This window comes from Astatotilapia calliptera, chromosome 18, assembly GCF_964374335.1.
Source record: "Astatotilapia calliptera chromosome 18, fAstCal68.1, whole genome shotgun sequence".
Lineage (NCBI taxonomy): Eukaryota > Metazoa > Chordata > Actinopteri > Cichliformes > Cichlidae > Astatotilapia > Astatotilapia calliptera.
In genome coordinates this window covers 26,470,203-26,489,670 of record NC_137439.1, presented here as the reverse complement: position 1 = coordinate 26,489,670, position 19,468 = coordinate 26,470,203, and the positions used below count along the sequence as shown (strand labels likewise).

Sequence of the window (19,468 nt, the reverse complement as noted above, 5' to 3'; positions counted from 1 at the left end):
TGGAGGCAGAAGTCAAGGAGGTGCTTGAGGTCGGAGTGTAAAGCCTGGAACCTTATGTGCCAGTGGGTTATTGTGCTAAGCTAATTAGTGCTGCTGAAGGGCTGGGTTGTTGTGCTAGAGATAGACCTGAAACATGACAGAGACTCGCGGCAGGTCAGTAGACTAAAAGAAGAGCGGCTGAGGTGTGGACCTGTGCACAAGGATATCTGATATTTGTGGTTTTTTAACCTAAATGCACAGAATGGGAGGCAAACAAAAACATGGAAATTATGAATTATGAACAAATTTTGGTTTTTTGGAAAAAAAAAAAATAATGAACTTTTAAAAAAATATCAGGAATAAAATAGAGTTGGAAGACTCACTTCCAGTCACACTATCAATAAGAGGGAGTAATAAACTGGCCAAGCCTATGAAATCCATCTATGACCTGATCATGTGCAGTGGTGAAGCTTTGTTGTTCACAGATTCTGTGTGTGTGTGTGTGTGTGTGTGTGTGTGTGTGTGTGTGTGTGTGTGTGTGTGTGTGTGTGTGTGTGTGTGTGTGTGTGTGTGTGTGTGTGTGTGTGTTTGAGGGGGGGTTACAGAGCACAGCTGTGCTTTGGATTTATCCCGCAAAGCTTCTTTACAGCCTTCATCTATCATGCAGGCCTGCTGTATCACTCGACTGTCAGTGCTCGTGTGTGAATGTGTTGGATAAGCATCTATAATGAGCATGCTATGTAAGAATATGTGCATTCTTGGATTTATTAGGGGAACCCTGGGGTCAGAGTGTTTCATTAGCCAGCTTTGCTCTGATTGGATATCCCGCTGGTCCGATCTGTGCAGGATACTCACCGCAGTCTTGTGACTCACTCTGCAATGTTTCTGGAAATCTTTGCCATATGGTTTTTAACGTCACTCTTCTTAATGTACACGTACCCAGATGCAGTGTGGCTTTTAATCTCACTGCATCTTAAATGTGATGGTTGATTTCTGATTGTGGTTTAAATTCTGTGTCACTGTGGGATTTACCAGCAGCACTAATACAACGCAGACCTTGGACAGTAGTCTCTTTGCACAGAATACTACACAAGCAGTATCTGCACGTAAACAAAGGGCACCTCATAACTCTTTTGTATTTATTAGACCACTCACTCGTCATTCATTGTGCATTTAGTGATCCCAGCAGCTCTTGACTTAAAAAACAAATACTTTATAAGTTATTAGTCATGTTTGTGTAGTATCTGGGATTTCCTTCCTACATATCGTGGAACAGCAATGATGTGCTGTGAGGAACCTGACTTTGTCTTCTGTCCTAAAGACACTGTGGCTCAGTGGCTTGGTCACATTTTAGGTAAACCTGTTCAACTGCATCTTAACATAAATATATAATCAGCATATTAAATGGCAGAAATTCCATGCATTTAGGCATGTAAACTATTCAGTTCAGTTCAATTCAGTTTTATTTATACAGTGCCAGATCACAAGAATAGTTGCCTCAAGGCGCTTTATATTTTAAGGTAAAGACCCTACAATAATACAAAGAAAACAAAGAAAATCCCAACAACTGTATGACCCCCCCTATGAGCAAGCACTGTGGGGACAGCGGGAAAGAAAAACTTCCTTTTAACAGGAAAAACTTCCTTTTAACAGGACCATCTTTTGCACCGTAGTCTTTGTCCAACTTTAATAAAAATCATCTGCTCATTACTTAATTTTTTGTTACAGATAATTCATAAACTAAAGCATATTTAGCTTTTTATATAACTTCTATTTAAATAAAAAAGAATACCTTTTAAATACCTGACCCTCCTCTTCTGTCAGGATATAGTGCTACTAGACACCTGTCGCTGTGCTGTCTCAGCTCTTAAATCAGTGGTCGAAACTGAATTACAGAAAAAAACTTATTTAAAAAACACCAAACTTTGACAATTAAATTACAGTGATCACGATGCAGGTCTGCTCACTTACTTTATATTAATCTGTGGTCTGCATGAACGTGGGGCCAATCCACATCCCAGCTTACACTGTGTAAGGATACAGTGACTCCTTTGCTATTTATTACATGACAAAAACAGAGAGAGGACTAGTCATATTAGTCATACTTAGAGTTTATGATGCTCTATCAATAACTCATCCTGGAAATATATAGTCATTAACCAACGTATCTCATTTTATCTTTGATCCTTTGAATGAGTTTGTCGGACAACCTTTCATCAGAATCAGAATCAGAATCAGAATACTTTATTGATCCCTGGGGGAAATTATTTTTTGTTACAGTGCTCCATTTTAAACCAACATTAAGACAAGACAGACAATACGCTAACTAAGAATAGTACAATATATACATATATATACATACATACATACATAAGTCACTTATAAATAAATAGTTGGAAAAGAAACATGTGTAGTTGTAGCAGCAAACAGTGTGTTAAGTGGATGCGTTGTACAGGGAGATGGCCACAGGCAGGAATGATTTCCTGTGTCGTTCAGTGGTGCTTTTCGGTAATCTCAGTCTCTCACTGAACGAGCTCTGTGACTGACCAACATGTCATGGAGTGGGTGGGAGGTGTTATCCAACATTGTCTTTATCTTGGACAGCATCCGCCTCTCCGACACCACCTTGAGGGAGTCCAGCTCCATCCCCACAACATTGCTGGCCTTACGGATCAGTTTATTAAGTCTGTTGGCATCTGCGACCCTCAGCCTGCTCCCCCAGCATGCAACAGCATAGAGGATCGCACTGGCCACAACAGACTCATAGAAAATCCTCAGCATTTTCTGGCAGATGTTGAAGGACCTCAGTCGCCTCAAAAAATAGAGACGACTCTGGCCCTTCCTGTAAAGTGCTGTGGTGTTTTTAGCCCAGTCCAGTTTATTGTCAATGTGTACTCCAAGGTATTTATAGTCCTCCACAATGTCAACACTGACCCCCTGGATTGAAACAGGGGTCAAGTGTTTCCTGGTCTTCCTGAAGTCCACGATCAGTTCCTTGGTCTTTGCCACGTTGAGCTGCAGATGATTCTGCTCACACCACGTGACAAAGGAGTCGACCACAGCCCGGTACTCTGTCTCATCATCCCTGCTGATGCATCCAACCACCGCAGAGTCATCAGAAAACTTCTGAAGATGGCAGGTCTCTGTGCAGTGGCTGAAGTCTGTGGTGTAGAGGGTGAAGAGGAAGGGGGAGAGGACAGTCCCCTGTGGTGCCCCTGTGTTGCTAATCACCTTGTCAGACACACACTGTGGGAGACGTACATATTGTGGTCTTCCTGTCAGGTAATCAACAATCCAGGACACCAGAGAAGCATCCACCTGCATCGCTGCTAACTTATCACCCAGGAGGGTCGGCCTGATGGTGTTGAAAGCACTGGAAAAGTCAAAAAACATGACCCTCACAGTGCTCGCCGGCTGGTCCAGATGGGTGTAGACACGATTGAGCAGGTAGATGATGGCGTCCTCTGTTCCGAGACGAGGCTGATAAGCGAACTGAAGGGGATCCAGGTGTGGTCTTACTATGGGTCGCAGCTGGTCCAGGATGAGCCTTTCCAGGGTCTTCATGATGTGGGAGGTCAGTGCCACGGGCCTGTAATCCTGGGGGCCACTGGGACGAGGCGTCTTTGGTACAGGGACGAGGCATGATGTCTTCCACATCACCGGGACCCTCTGCAGACTCAGACTCAGCATAAACAGTTTATGAAAGACTCCACACAGCTGGGGGGCACAGGTCTTGAGGACAAGGGGACTCACTCCGTCTGGTCCAGCAGACTTGCCTGAGTGAAGTCTCCTCATTTGCATCTCAACCTGGTATTGAGTGAAGGTGATGGGTGGGGGAGGGGTGTCAGGAATCTCACAGGAGGCAACATGTGAAGAGGGAGGCTGGCACAGTGGTGTGGCTCTGGATTCCAGGCTGACTGCAGGTGAGGTTGTGGGGGTGGGAGCAGACACTGTGGTGTCGAATCTATTGAAAAACAGATTCAACTCGTCGGCTCTATTCTCACCTCCCTCAGCTCCCCTGCTGTTGGTTGGCCTGAATCCAGTGATGGTCTTCATGCCCCTCCACACCTCTCTCATGCTGTTCTGCTGGAGTTTCCACTCCAGCTTCCTCCTGTAATTGTCCTTAGCCTCTCTGATCTTGTCCTTTAGTAACACCTGGATCTTCCTCACCTCCTCTTTGTTGCCCCCTCTGAAAGCCCTCTTCTTGTTGTTGAGGAGGGCTTTGATGTCCTTAGTCACCCACGGCTTGTTATTTGGGTAACAATGAACAGTCTGAGCTGGAACAATGGAGTCGGTGCAGAAAGTTATGTAGCCTGTGATACACTCAGTAAGCCCATTGATGTCCTCGGCGTGAGGCTCACAGAGTGTTTCCCAGTCGGTCACCTCGAAACAGCCCTGTAGTTCCGCTATTGCCTCCTCTGACCACCTCCTAACAGTCCTGGTGGTCACAGGTTCCCTCCTCACAATTGGCACATAGCGGGGGGTGAGGTGAATCAGGTTATGATCTGACCTACCAAGTGGGGGGAGGGAGGAGGAGCTGTATGCATCCTTGACGTTAGCATACAGTAAGTCTAAAGTTTTCTCTCCCCTGGTGGGACAGTCCACATATTGTTTGAATGTTGGTAGTGTATTGTCCAGTGATACATGGTTGAAGTCACCCGAGATCACAATAAAGGCACTCGGGTGCTGAGTCTGTAGCCGAGCTATGGCAGAGTGGACAGTGTCACATGCAGCTGTGGGGTTAGCAGAGGGGGGTACATAAACAGCCACCAAGATGACGTGAGAGAATTCCCTGGGTAAATAATACGGCCTGAGTCCAACAGCACACAGTTCAGTGTCCGGGCAACAAGTCCTTTCTTTGATTGTTATGTTGGCAGGGTTACACCACCGGTTGTTAACTAAAACAGCAAGCCCACCTCCTTTACGCTTACCGCTAGCGATGCTGTCCCTGTCCGCCCGAACAGTGTGGAAGCCTTCCACGGAAGCATTCTCATCGGGAATGTCCTGGTGCAGCCATGATTCGGTGAAACACATCAGGCTACACTCTCAGTATTCCCTCTGACTCCGTACCAGTGCTGAGAGCTCGTCGATTTTAATTGCCAACGATCGCACATTTCCCATCACGATAGACGGCAGACACGGTTTAAACGGTTTCATTTCACCTAGATGGATGGTGGGCATCTGTTTTCCTCTCCAGAAAGAGATTGTTCTCTATTTTCTACTGTCCCCATTCTTCCTGCTCCTCTGTCTTCAGATTTCATCTGTCCGTGCACCTGAGTCCACTCTGTGGCAGCTCAAGAACTGAAGAACTCAATATTCTTTTCTTCAGAGATATGAGATGTGGAGATTTTCATTTGTCAGGACTGATAGGACTGATGCAGAAAAGTCTTATTTACCAACAAAGCAAATTTTCAGTGTAATTTTATTAGAGTAAGACTTCTTGCACAGTAGTAATGATGCAGAATCCATAAAGAAGCTGTCGTCCTTCTTTGAATTTCTGATTTAATCAATTCCAATTTCACAGGGAGGAGATGTACAGGAAAGATTTACCCCATGTTGTGGAAGTTTTCCATTTAAATAAAGCCTGCAGACGAGCGGTAGCTAACATTCTTTAATCAAAACACACAAAGAACAGACAACCAAGCTTGTGGAGAACCTGCATGACCGCGGGGCAGGTCAGCAGAGTCTCCCTGAGCCTAGCATGGCTCTCAGTTAAATACCTTCTTCAGGAACAAAAGGCAGTACACAGCTGTTTCACACCTTAAGGTTCACACTCCCTTGCTACCTCCCAGAGTCCTCGAAGAGACAAAAGTTTCTTCCTGTTCTTCCCCCCAGCTTCCTTACTAGACCCCCACCATTTGTCTTAATGTATGAGTGTGAGACTTGTTAAAATCCAGTGGCACCAAGGCATTATACAATAAAATAATGTGAATAATACATAAGTAAAAGAAATTCCTATACACCCGTAATATCAAAGCCAATATAAAAAAGAGGAGATACACAGAAATAGCTTTTGTTAAAGCAAAGTTATAACTGTTCTATTTCTCTGCATTGATTACATTTCTGGGATTGTTAACCTACATTTTACTTTGGATCCATTACAATGTGTCTGCTTTTCACTGAAAGATATTAACAAATTCCCTAAATTTTCTTTTATAGCAACATGTTTCCAGCCAACTTGGTCCAAGCTACGTTTCAACAGGTAAGCTCAAATACTGAAAGCATAGATTTCTGTTACCCCCTAATCTTTAATCTAAACTGCAACGCCTCTTTATATTATCTTCTATTGTCCATTTATTTCAACACATTTGCAAAAAGAATAAAATTAATCTGTTGCCGTGCGAGAATGCAAACACGAATGAGCGTGTTTCATTATCATGTAAGAGTCTGGTATGTCACGTTCACTGTGCTCTGTTTTGGTTTCAAGTATCGAACCCAGAGAGTCGCAGAACTCATCCCCAAACCGACAGTCGCTCAGCTCCTGGATGAGACAACCACGCGGAGGGTCTACATTTATGGCATCCAGGATGACAATGGCACCGACACCCAGAACTTCTCTCTGGATCTAACGCCACCTCCTGACGTCATCGTGAAAACATCTCCCGGCACCAGCGAAGGCATGAATGTACTGGGGATCGTTATATTCTCTGCAACCATGGGTGGGTGTTTGACATGAATCCCACATGCACTAACATCCACAATGCACATGCATAAATATATCTCTCAAAAAAGCAAACTTAAGTGAGGCCTCAAAGGGCCGATGATTTTGGTTTCCACCCACCATTGGTTCAACATCTTCATTCATTCTGTGCTGTGCAGGGAACAAACAAATGTTTCCATTCTTATCACTTAATACTGTTGAAAACATCCCTGCAGTTGCATGCTTTCATATTTTTCTTTTCCTTTTCCCGTTCAGGAATAATGCTGGGAAGAATGGGACCCAACGGAAGTGCTTTGGTCAACTTTTGTCAGAGTTTGAATGAGGCGGTTTTGAAAATTGTTGCCATTGTCATTTGGTAAGAGCAGTATTTTACAAGAAACCCCTAACACAAGAAAAGTAACAACATTTGTGAAGTTTTACTGATCAACTATAACTAACACTGATAAAAAACCTGCACTGTTTGCCATTCACTCTCCGGCATGTTAAATTTGAAATATTCTGATATTAGTTAGATCAGACTTTTTCGTATTTAGGTAAATGTCTCAACAACAATTGGATGGATTACAAAAAAAAGGTGAAACAGACATGCCCCACTTTAAAGCCTTCATCTAGTGAAGGTTTATTGTAACGATGCTAGACTGGTCATTTATTGGCAGCCTTTTATCTGTCCACTACTTGCAAATGTTAGCATCCTACATATTATATTAAGATCATAGGTCCTTGAAACTAGTAACCACCAGCATATTAAAATTGTTTGGATTAAATATGTCAACATGCTAATATTAGTATCACTGTGTTCAGCAGTCCTTCCCTCCTCCTTTCTGCAGGTATTTCCCCTTTGGTATTGTGTTTCTGGTGGCTGGAAAGATCTTAGAGATGGACGACCCTTCGGCCATGGGGAAGAAGTTGGGCTTTTATGCCATCACTGTGGTAATGGGCTTGGTGCTGCACGGACTGTTCATCCTCCCGGCCATGTACTTCTTCATCACCAAGAAAAGCCCCATAGTTTACATAAGAGGCATTCTACAAGCCCTTCTCATCTCCTTGGCCACTTCCTCCAGGTAAAGCATATGACTTTGCAGATCTAGAGGTCCTAAATTATTGTTATTATTATTATAAAGCTTGATGCGCAGACAAATGCACACAGACTTTATTTAAAAACTGTGTCTGTAAATGAATCATCAGGACTTCTTTCACACATGTACCTACTACATTTAGTCAGTTACATTTTTCTTTGATGTGAATGCCCCACTACAATAAAAATCCTGTAATTTTAACACACTGTGGAGCTAATGTGGCTGAGCTGTGTCAGAATTTTGATGTGGGGGCGATCATGGCTCAAGAGTTTGTCCTGTAATCGGAAGGTTGCCAGTTCGAGCCCTGGCTCCAACAGTCTCGGTCGTTGTGTCCTTTGGCAAGACACTTCACCCGTTGCCTACTGGTGGTGGTCAGAGGGCCTGGTGGCGCCAGTGTCCGGCAGCCTCGCCTCTGTCAGTGCGCCCCAGGGTGGCTGTGGCTACAATGTAGCTTGCCATCACCAGTGTGTGAATGGGTGGATGACTGTGTATAGTGTAAAGTGCTTTGGGGTCCTTAGGACCAAGTAAAGCGCTATACAAATACAGGCCATTTACCATGTGGGGGAGTGTTAGGCTTTATGTCCCATATAAACTCAGCTGGCTTTTTTCGTAGCATTTTCTTGTGGTACATACACTCAACAAAAATATAAACGCAACACCTTTGTTACTGCTCTCATTCCCCATGGGATGGACGTAGAGACCTAAAATTCATTCCAGATACACAATATAACCATCCCTCCCAAACAGTGGTCACAAATCAGTCCAAATGTGTGGTAGTGGGCACATCTGCCATATTGAGATAATCCATCCCACCTCACAGGTGTGCCACATCAGGATGCTGATCTGACATCATGAGTAGTGCACAGGTGTACCTCAGACTGCCCACAACAAAAGGCCACCCTGGAATGTGCAGTTTTTTTGCGCTATTGGGGGTCTGGGGACCCAGAACCGGTCAGTATCTGGTGTGACCACCATTTGCCTCATGCAGTGCAACACATCGTCGCATGGAGTCTATCAGATTGTCAATTGTGGCCTGTGGACGCCATCGAATGTGAGCATTTGCCCACACAAGTCTGTTACGGCGACGAGCTGGAGTCAGGTCAAGACCCCGATGAGGACGACGGGCATGCAGTTGAGCGTCCCTGAGACGGTTTCTGACAGTTTGTGCAGAAATTGTTTGGTTGTGCAAACCAATTGTTCCAGCAGCTGTCTGGGTGGCTGGTCTCAGACGATCTTGGAGGTGAACCTGCTGGATGTGGAGGTCCTGGGCTGGTGTGGTTACACGAGGTCTGCGGTTGTGAGGCCGGTTGGATGTGCTGCCATATTCTCTGAAACGCCTGTGGAGACGGCTTATGGTTGAGAAATGAACATTCAATGCACGGGCGACAGATCTGGTTGACATTCCTGTTGTCAGCATGCCAATTGCATGCTCCCTCATTGCTTGTGGCATCTGTGGCATTTTGCTGTGAGACAAAACTGCACATTCCAGGGTGGCCTTTTGTTGTGGGCAGTCTGAGGTACACCTGTGCACTACTCATGATGTCAGATCAGCATCCTGATGTGGCACACCTGTGAGGTGGGATGGATTATCTCAATATGGCAGATGTGCCCACTACCACACATTTGGACTGATTTGTGACCACTGTTTGGGAGGGATGGTTATATTGTGTATCTGGAATGAATTTTAGGTCTCTACGTCCATCCCATGGGGAATGAGAGCAGTAACAAAGGTGTTGCGTTTATATTTTTGTTGAGTGTATATGCAAAATAACCTCAAAGGGTCTCAAAGAAAAAGAAAGAAAAAAAATAACTGGTAAATGTTCATATATTACATTTTTCCATGCCATTAGGATGTTTCCCAGAAGAAAAGAAAACAATGATGACCACCTTGTAATCTGTATAAGCCTCCATTTATGGTCCAGCAGAAATATCAACACAAAGAGAGGGCCAAGGCCAAAGAAAAATTGCTTTTATGCTCTATTAGGAACGAAAATAGAGGAAATTAAATGGATGTTTGTTGGTGATTTTTTTTTTCTGTAACCCTAACATCATACTCCACCTCAGGGCTGTCTTTTACACTGTGTTTACTGATATATTTCTTTCCAACCACGCTGCAACTCGCAGCCTTTTAGTGTGTTTACTGCATTTAAGTCCACGGTCAATGCCACAAACATGTGTTCAGAATAGCCAGGAAATCTTTTTGTTACTTGTCCTCACTAAAACTAACAATAACAGTCACGCTGAGCAGTGTCACATCAGGGGTTATAAACTCATTAAGTCGACAGAGGTTTATTGAATCGCGAGCAGTGTTTGCAAAGTATGACCAAACAGGGGAAAAAAAAAAAAGAAAGAAAGAAAGAAAGAAAGAAAGAAAGAAAGAAAGAAAGAAAGAAAGAAAGAAAGAAATACATCTAAAAACCTAAATCTTCATCCAGCATACTTGTATTATTTCCTTGCTTACAGGTTCCCACTTTACACAGAAAAATAGGAGCTACTTGCTTTATTCATGCTTTTATTGTTTGTTTTGTCAGTGGCTTGAACCCAAGAGACATTTCCTGCTAAAACACAACTGATTACACTGCCTACTTTTCTTTCCCTCCTGCAGCTCTGCTACTCTGCCTATCACCTTCAAGTGCCTCCTTGAGAACAACCATATCGACAGACGCATCATCCGCTTCGTGCTGCCGGTCGGGGCCACCATCAACATGGATGGTACGGCGCTCTATGAGGCCGTGGCAGCCATCTTCATCGCCCAAGTGAACAATTACGAACTGGACTTTGGGCAAATCATCACCATCAGGTAAGGGGCATCACAAGTCAAAAAATCTAACTCATAATGGGATGTAAGCAAGTAAATGTGCACAGTTGAAGTTGGTGGATCAATCCAAACATCGATAGTACTGATACCAACGCTGGTATTGGTATCGGATTGATACTGGTGCAATAGGATCGATATTTCGTTCAGTATGTAGCTCACTGAGTTGTGTTAAATAAAGCGTTTTGGGGGGAAATTAAACATTTTAAACAACAGAAGCTGACCCAAAGTGCTTTAGAGACAGGCACACTTACATTTCAGTTCTCCAAAAAGTAGAAGAAGCTGAAAGGTGTGACTATTCACTTCTTAAATCACGACACACTGCTCTCCACTACATGCTCTTATAGGTTAAAAATACTGGTACCTGGTATCTGCAATCCTGGCCCTGTATTTACTTGGTATTGGATTGATACTAACATACTAAACCATTTTCTAACAGCTGCTTCTATAATTTCGCTCACTTTCTTGCATGGCTTAAATAAATGTATTGGAATAAAAGAAGAGATTGCATTTTACACATCAAATTCAAATTCAAATTCAAATTTTATTTGTCACGTACACAGTCATACACAGTACGATATGTAGTGAAATGCTTGGACAACTGCTCGTGACCTAAAGAAAACAAAAAAGGAAAGGCTATGAATAAGATAGGAAATAAATATGAAAAATTAAAAAGGGTAAATTTAACTAGGAAGGAATAAAATATAAATTAAGGTTAAAAATGAAATAACTGTACAATACAAATTAGAATGAAGGGTAAATTTAACTGGGAAGAATAAGATAAAATATATAAATTAAAGTTGAAAAAAAATAACTGTACAACAAAATACACAATACACAATATAGAACTATATAAGAATGTATGAAGAAATCTAAATATAAATAAATATATACACAATAACAGCAGCTGTACAAGTATTAACTGGAAATGAAGAATATAGTGACCAGTGTTGTGCAAAAACAATGTCCAGAATGTCCAGTGTGTGTGTAAGAACCATATGTGTGGGTCAGTACTGTGTGGTGGTGTGATTGAGAGACCGTATCGCCTGCGGGAAGAAGCTCCTCCTCAGTCTCTCTGTGTTGGTCTTCAGGGAGCGGAATCGCTTTCCTGACCTCAGCAGAGAGAACAGTCTGTTGTTGGGATGGCTGAGGTCCTTCACGATCTTCCTGGCCTTGGTCCAGCACCGCCTGCTGTAGATTGAGTGCAGGTCAGGGAGCTCGGAGCGGATGGTGCGCTCAGCTGACCGCACAACCCTCTGTAGAGCTCGTCTGTCCTGCACGGTGCTGTTCCCGAACCAGGTTAAGATGTTTCCCGCCAGGATGCTCTCTATGGTGCACGAGTAAAAGTTCCTGAGCACCTTGGAGGGCAGTTGGAAGTCTCTCAAGCGTCTGAGGTGGTAGAGACGCTGTCGGGCCTTTTTCACCACGGTGTTGATGTGACAGGACCATGACAGGTCCTGCGTGATGTGAACTCCGAGGTATTTGAAGCTGTCCACTCTCTCCACTGGGCACTCGTTGATGACGGGGGTCTGGTAGTTCCTCTCCTGCTTAGTGCTGAAGTCCACTATCAGCTCCTTTGTCTTACTGACGTTTAGAAGGAGGTTGTTCCTCTGGCACCAGTTCTCCAGATTCCTAATCTCCTTCAGGTAGGCCGTCTCGTTGTTATCAGAGATCAGGCCCACCACGACGGTGTCGTCAGCAAACTTGATGATGGTGGTGGAGCTGGTAGTGGCCACACAGTCATATGTGTACAAAGAGTACAGCAGGGGGCTCAGAACACACCCCTGGGGGGCTCCAGTGCTGAGAGTGGTGGAGGCTGAGACATGTCCGCCCATCCTTACTGCCTGTGGTCTGCCAGTTAGGAAGTTGGAGATCCACAGACACATAAATGAGCTGAGTCCCAGATGCTCCAGCTTGGTGGTGAGTGTGGAGGGAATTATGGTATTAAATGCAGAGCTGTAGTCTATGAAGAGCATTTTAACATAATTCCCCCTTCTAGTGTCCAAGTGAGTGAGTGATGTGTGGAGGAGATGAGAGATGGCATCGTCTGTGGAACGATTTGGACGGTAAGCGAACTGTAGTGGGTCCAGTGTGTCTGGTAGTGAAGAAATGATGAAGTCTCTGACCAGGCGTTCAAAGCACTTCATCACTACTGAGGTGAGGGCTACAGGGCGATAGTCATTGAGAGAAGCAGGGTGGGGTTTCTTCGGGACAGGAACAATGATGGACTCTTTGAAGCATGTGGGGATCACCGACTGAGATAAAGAGATGTTGAATATCTCAGTGAACACAGGAGCTAGCTGGTATGCGCAGTCTCTTAGGATACGACCTGGGATGCCGTCTGGTCCTGCTGCTTTCCTGGTGTTCACTCTCTTGAAGGCTCTCCTTACTTCATGCTCGGAGATGACGAGCACGTTTCCGGTGCTGGCAGTATCTTCCTGTCTGCAGCCGTTAGCGCCGCTAGCACTAGCATTGTTGGAGTCCTTAGCTGCAGCCTCGAAGCGAGCATAGAAAGTGTTCAGCTCGTCTGCCAGAGTCACGGCCGCGTTCGTCATACCGGTTGTTGGTGCTTTATAGTCCGTTATTGTCCTTAGTCCCCGCCACAGGCTCCTAGAGTCACTCTGTTGGAGTTGTGACTCTAGTTTCCTCCCGTAGCGCTGCTTCGCCTCTTTCACCGCCCTCCGCACGTTATATGACGCGGCTTTGTACGGGTCCATGTCCCCCGTCATGAGTCCCGTGTTGAGCGTCGCGGATGGTTTTATCCACCCACGGCTTCTGGTTGGGAAACGTTGTGATAGTCTTTGTCTCCACGGTATCATCCGCTAGTTTCCCGATGAATCCCACAAACGCTTCCGTAAACACGTTGACGTCATCGTCGGAGCTGTTTCTGAACATGCCCCAGTCTGCGTCATCGAGTGCATCCTGTAACGCGGCCACCGATTGATCCGTCCAGCGCGCGACCTTCCTCTGAACCGGAACTTCCTGTTTCAGCCTTTGTTTGTATTTTGGCATGAGGAAGATGGCGGCGTGATCAGATTTGCCAAACGGGGGGCGGGATTGTGCCTTGTAGCCGTCCTCGACCGTAGTGTAGCAGTGGTCCAGTGTCCTTTCACCCCTGGTGGGGCAGGTGATGTGTTGATAAAAGTTCTGCGCTGCGCGTTTGAGGTTGGCGCTATTAAAGTCCCCCGTCACAATAAGCGCAGCGTCCCGGTGTTGTGTCTGGTGCTGTGTGAGTGCCTCATGCAGCTCGCATAAGGCGGTGACCGTGTCCACTTGTGGTGGAATATAAACGGCACTTACAATGACCGATGTAAATTCCCGAGGTAGATAAAAAGGACGACACATGATGGACAGTAGTTCCAGATTTGGTGTGCAGGAGCGTGTGAGAGGAACAACGTTCGCACTGTTGCACCAGTTGTTGTTCACCATTAAACACACGCCGCCTCCCCTTGACTTCCCCGAGTCCCGTGTCCTGTCCATGCGGTGAACCGAGAAGAACTCGGCCGGCTGGATGGCGTGGTCCGGCACCGCTGGGTTCAGCCATGTCTCGGTGAAGCAGAGGAGATTGCAGTCCCGAATGTCTCTCTGGAACTTTATCCTGGCCCTGAGGTCGTCAAGCTTGTTCTCCAGTGACTGGACGTTGGCGAGCAGGATGCTAGGCAGAGGTGTGCGGTGTGCACGAGCTCTCAGCCTGTTCCTGACGCCGGCTCGCTTCCCTCTAGGCCGCCGCCGCTTCCCTTTGTTCTCCCTCGAGATCTCACTCGGCCAGCTCGGATCCGGAGTTAAAAACTTCGAATTGTGAGTACATTGTATACCAATAGAAACAAGAGTGTCACTGTCATACCTAATGTACCCAATGGTGATGATTTTGCCGATTTAGAAACGCTGAAAACTAACTTAAAAAACAAAGACAAAGAAAAAGTGGTCGGAGCAGTCGTGACGGCAGCCGACCTCACCGGCGCCATCTTAACTTAATGTTATGAATTTAATGAATGCATTCTGTTAAAATAATTACACAGTGGCTCCTGTCCATCTGGAAACATTTTCTAAAATGTTTAGTAAGATAGTGATTGTGTAATGGTTTGTGTAGCGGATAGTGGTTGTGGACAACAACGTAGAGTTTAAACACATTTGCCTATATGCACACTCCAAAATTATTGTTTCCGCTCATAAACACGAAGCAAAAAGTTGTAGGTAAAACACAAATGAAATATATAAAATCAGAGGTTTATTTATTAAAATATTCAATCATTAAGGAAAAAAGGTGACAAGTACATTTTGACATGATTCCATTAAATGTAACATTTTATATTGTATTTATCTTACAAAATTACACAAACTTTATGTGTAATCCAGCGTTTTGGACTTAAATAATTTTTTGAGTGTAGAATTCATTCCTTGGGGATCTGCTCTTTGCCTAGGACTAAAGGTCAGGATAGTTCAAACTACAGATCCTTTAATCAAAATTGAACCTTCATGAAGTCACAGTGGTAAAATTCAAATTCATTTGGAAATCTTGTCAGGCTCACCCCCAGATTTGTAGTACTTGCTAAGAAAAAAGGTGTTTTCATTCAACGCAGATAATTTATCTTCTTTCTGTCAGCTGGTGTGCAGATGTCTGTTAAAAGGTACTAAAATCCACCACTACAAAAACTTCATTAAACACTGATTTACTCAGATTTAATTTAAGTCGTATTTAAAAGAAATCTCAGAGAAATTATATTATTTTATTGTTAAATTATAGAGTTGCCACTTAATGCCTGAGAATTAACTCTGTAACTGGGAGCCTGGCACTGATTGGGAGGAATTATAGAGCTATTACAGAACCACTTACTTTATTTCTTGTCTTAGTATAATTCAAAGTCATGGTAAGAAGTTGAATCTCTCTTAATTTCTCTTAATAAAACGGAATTTTAAAAATATGTTACATTCAACAACGAGATATTTATATCTCAGCAGTCGGGGAGAAATTTATATGGGTTAAAAATGAACAGCAGGCATGTTTTTGGTGCTCTGTCTGCAACGTGAATAATAATGTCACACGTTCAGTTTAATTCTGAATTAATAAAAATATTGTGGGATTTACTAGATACACATATATGTAAATGTCACAAAGATTACGCCTCATGTGAGCTTCTTAGTCTGATCTGATTTCTGCTAAATCAGTCTGGAAGCCCTGGGGGAAAACAGACAGACAGAAAAAATATTGACAGGCCTCATCCTACCAACACCACAGCTCTGTAATATTCAGTCAAAAGTAAGCAAACCACCACCAACCCCTCCAGGCTCGGGCTAAGGGAAACGTCCTGTCCCTCCTCTGAATCGATGTCCTACTGTAATAATGTTAAGAGCAGACCTCTTCATGGCTGCAGTCTGTGCACACTCCCTCATAATCCCTTGGCAGTAAAACCCATATGACCTGTATTACTCAGCTCCCTTGTCACGGAGAATTATAATATTTTTTCCCCCTCTGCATCCTGTTCGCGCGGTTTGGCTACTGACCACGTAGCTGCTCCATCTGCATGCTAGCCCAACCTGAACCCCAACCTCTTGTTCTTTCCAGGAGAAAGCTGTCAAATTGCACTCAAAAGTCCAGAAGCTCAAAACCGTCACTGTCCCAAAATATTTTAATTCTTTCTCCACAGTAGTGGACAAGGCATCTGAAACTTTACATAACTAAAATATGTAGTTCTACAATTAAGATTGTTATATAATATATCATTTTGTTGGATTAGCAGTGCAGCAGCATTTAAATGGTTGCAGTAGAGACAGATTGTGCTATTTTTCATAGGTACAAACTGCAGATGAGACGCTGCTAAGCTTGTTTCTCTGTGAGCTGAAAAAAATGGGTGGTAGGAAAGATGCTCTCTGCGTATAAATAGTTTAAAAAGAGTAACTGATACTAGATACTAGATACTTTCTTACTGGGAGCATATACAGGCTTTAAAGAGAAGCTTGTGATCGTGACAAGAAGTCACGTACATGGGTTTCCAGAAAAGTTTTAAATTCTGATGCCGTTCCTTTGGGATCTTCAGATACTGTAAAAACTTTAACACGATTATTGTTTCAGTTTGTTTTCTATTGTTTGAACATACATAGTTTTTGTTAACTTCTTATTAGTTTCAGTTTTAAATTAAGTGTATTCAATTACTTTGTCAGAGGTAGGACTTCGCAAAATGTTCCAATAAAAACACAGAACTTTTTCAAGCACCTGAGTCACACATGTACCTACTACTACACATGTACCTGTGTTATCGACATCTAGCGTCTCAATAACAAAGTCCATCAATGCCTCATCAGACAAGTTGTATTAAAATTTAACAAACTACAAAAATACTAAAACATCCCTGTATTCTTATTATGCTTTGTTTTCTAAGATCACAAAATCGTATCAGTGTTAAGCTTTTAGCTGAGTCTTCTCTTTGCCACATTAGTTAATTTAAATGTTTTCACATCTAGCTTTAATTTAGTTTAGGTTAACTGTAATAACCTCGCTGTCTACACAGATGACTAATTAATATTGTGCTGAACACAGTCCAAACGATTCAGTAAACTACATCAGTGTCTGCTGTTTACAATCATAGTCAAGTGGCTAACAGACCTTTTCACTATCCCTACTAATTGATGTTATCTTGTTGCATCTCTGTTGTGGTCAGTGCTATCCTCTATGCTGTTGCATGCTGGGGCAGCAGGTTGAGGGTCACAGACACCAACAGACTAAATAAACTGATCCACAAGCTCATTAATGTTGTGGGGACGGAGCTGGACTTCGATAGGGTGGTGTCTGAGAGGCAGAAGTTGTCCAAGATAAAGACAATGTTGGATAATAAGTCCCACCCACTCCATGACGTGTTGGCTAGTCACAGAAGCGCATTCAGTGAGAGACTGAGATCACCAAAAAGCACCACTGAACGACACAGGAAATCATTCCTGCCCGTGGACATCTCCCTGTACAACTGCTCCATATAAAGCACTGTAAACACTGCAATAGTTACACCCTTTTTACACACACTCTTTTCTACTCTGGAATATTCTTGTCAATTTTCTTAATATTTATTTATAATCACCTCTGTTAATCCTTGATTTTTATAATTGAGTGATCTGTATATATTAGTGCTATTTCTTAAGTGTGTAAAATCTGTAACATAACGTTGCTATTTTTACCATTTCTTCTTGGAGCAACTGTAACCCACATAATTTCCTTAGGGATTAATAAAGTATTCTGATTCTGATTGTTTCAGGATGACCTGCCATTATCCAATCGCACATCTGCTTACCTGCATCTTTTGCTTGTTTCTCCTCCTCTTCGTTTCTCTTTTTTTCTAAACTGAGCACCTGATGGCTTTGAACTTTTCTTGTCCATCTTCCATTTTAATTTTGCACTCCAGTATGAACACCCATCCTCAGCCCGAGGATCACCACAACATTTCCCTAATAGACCTACACCTTAGTTCACAGATTCGCTTTGTCTGGGGTTTATTTTCTGGGATTTCGCACAACCCAGGAACAAATCATGAATACATAATGGGCTTGGATTTACAACATTATGAATGAAATGTGCTCTACTTGGAAGCAGCACGGCCCCCTTCCCTTTCGACAGGTTGTGTGTGAGACTTTAAATCATAAAACTGTAAATTTTAAATTGTTATTGATCCCTTTACCCCGAGTCCTAAAGTGTTTACTAATTTTCTAACTCTTCTTATATTTAGTGTTTGTTTACTTGCACTGCTGTAACTGGAGCCTCGTCTCTCTATGTGCTGGACTGTATGTAGCAGAGATGATAATAAGGTTTACTTTGACTTCAGCAGCAGGCGCACCGAGGGCTCTCGCGCTCACTTTTCGAATAGAATTTCAAAAAAACATTGTTGCAAATTATAAGTCTGTATCATAATGTCTGGTGTTTTCGTGTTTGTTGTTTTGTTTTTATTTTGTTTTATTTTGCGAGCTGGTTATTAGATGCTGCTCCAGCCAGCCAGTGAATCCCCCGCTCTCTCCTCCCTGTGCTGCAACTGCAAGCAGCAGGCGCACCCTGCAAAGGGAGGGCGACCTTACTCATGGGCGATAGAAAGCCGATCGGTGCCTATGCCATTCCCAAAATGTGCTGGCTGATGTCGGGGCAGCATGAGCACGAGCAAAAAAATTTTTGCAGATGCCGCCCTGGGCAACCGCACATGTTGCCCATATCAAAAACCGCTACTGGCTACACTAATGTTTCTTAGTTTGGTTAGCAAGCTAAATCCATTAACGGATATCCTTGGATATCCTTGTGAACTGACTCATTTTGGAGGCAGCCTCAAGTGGCCATTTAGTAACTGTTGCTTTTCACACTTCTCCTCTGGCTTCATTTCTAAACCCCAGAGGATGTAACGTGACTGCTACAAATAATAGAAAAAATATTAACCTTTTTAGGGATCTAATTTAAAGTGAGTCAGTTAGAAGCAAAAAAAAGAAAAGAAAAGCTGGAGGAGGAGGCAGTTTTCTAAGAGCGTGGTTATGCTGTCTAGCAATGTGCTGGGATAGTTTTTCTGTTGCTTAGAAAAATCAAAAGCTAGAAAACTGGAGCCTATTTTTTTCTACTTCTGAAAACAAGGACCCAGTGTTCAGCATCTGTCATGCTAGAGTAGAAAATGAGCAAACACTGTTTAAGGGGAGTGATGCGTATTTAAATTATCTTACCATACACCAGCTTTGGATTAGTTCATGCCCTTCTTATAAGCTGATCGTGTGTATTTGTGGACAAAATATCAATCTGCTGAAACTGCTGCTGCCAAGTAAGTACGGATGAGTAATTGGAGCTATATTGCACTCTGCACTGAAGAAGAAGCAAAAAAGTTATGCATGGCACATACAGTATGTATTAAAGTAATTCAGAATTATAGTTCTCCACGGTCCCTATGTTTGCTTTATTTTTCCATCCCTGCGGTTTCAGTGCTCACA

The 19,468-nt window shown here is 43.3% G+C and overlaps 1 protein-coding gene across 2 annotated transcripts in view; it reads left to right on the top strand.

The window, feature by feature from the left end:
- slc1a7a (solute carrier family 1 member 7a) overlaps positions 1–19,468 on the top strand; it is a 44,598-nt gene that overhangs the window by 18,787 nt on the left and 6,343 nt on the right. For both annotated transcript variants that reach the window (XM_026149713.2, XM_080292758.1), the window contains 5 exons: positions 6,139–6,181; positions 6,407–6,638; positions 6,896–6,995; positions 7,468–7,701; positions 10,322–10,516. In XM_026149713.2, coding sequence (XP_026005498.1) covers positions 6,139–6,181; positions 6,407–6,638; positions 6,896–6,995; positions 7,468–7,701; positions 10,322–10,516 — 804 coding nt within the window. The remainder of the gene's footprint in view (positions 1–6,138; positions 6,182–6,406; positions 6,639–6,895; positions 6,996–7,467; positions 7,702–10,321; positions 10,517–19,468) is intronic.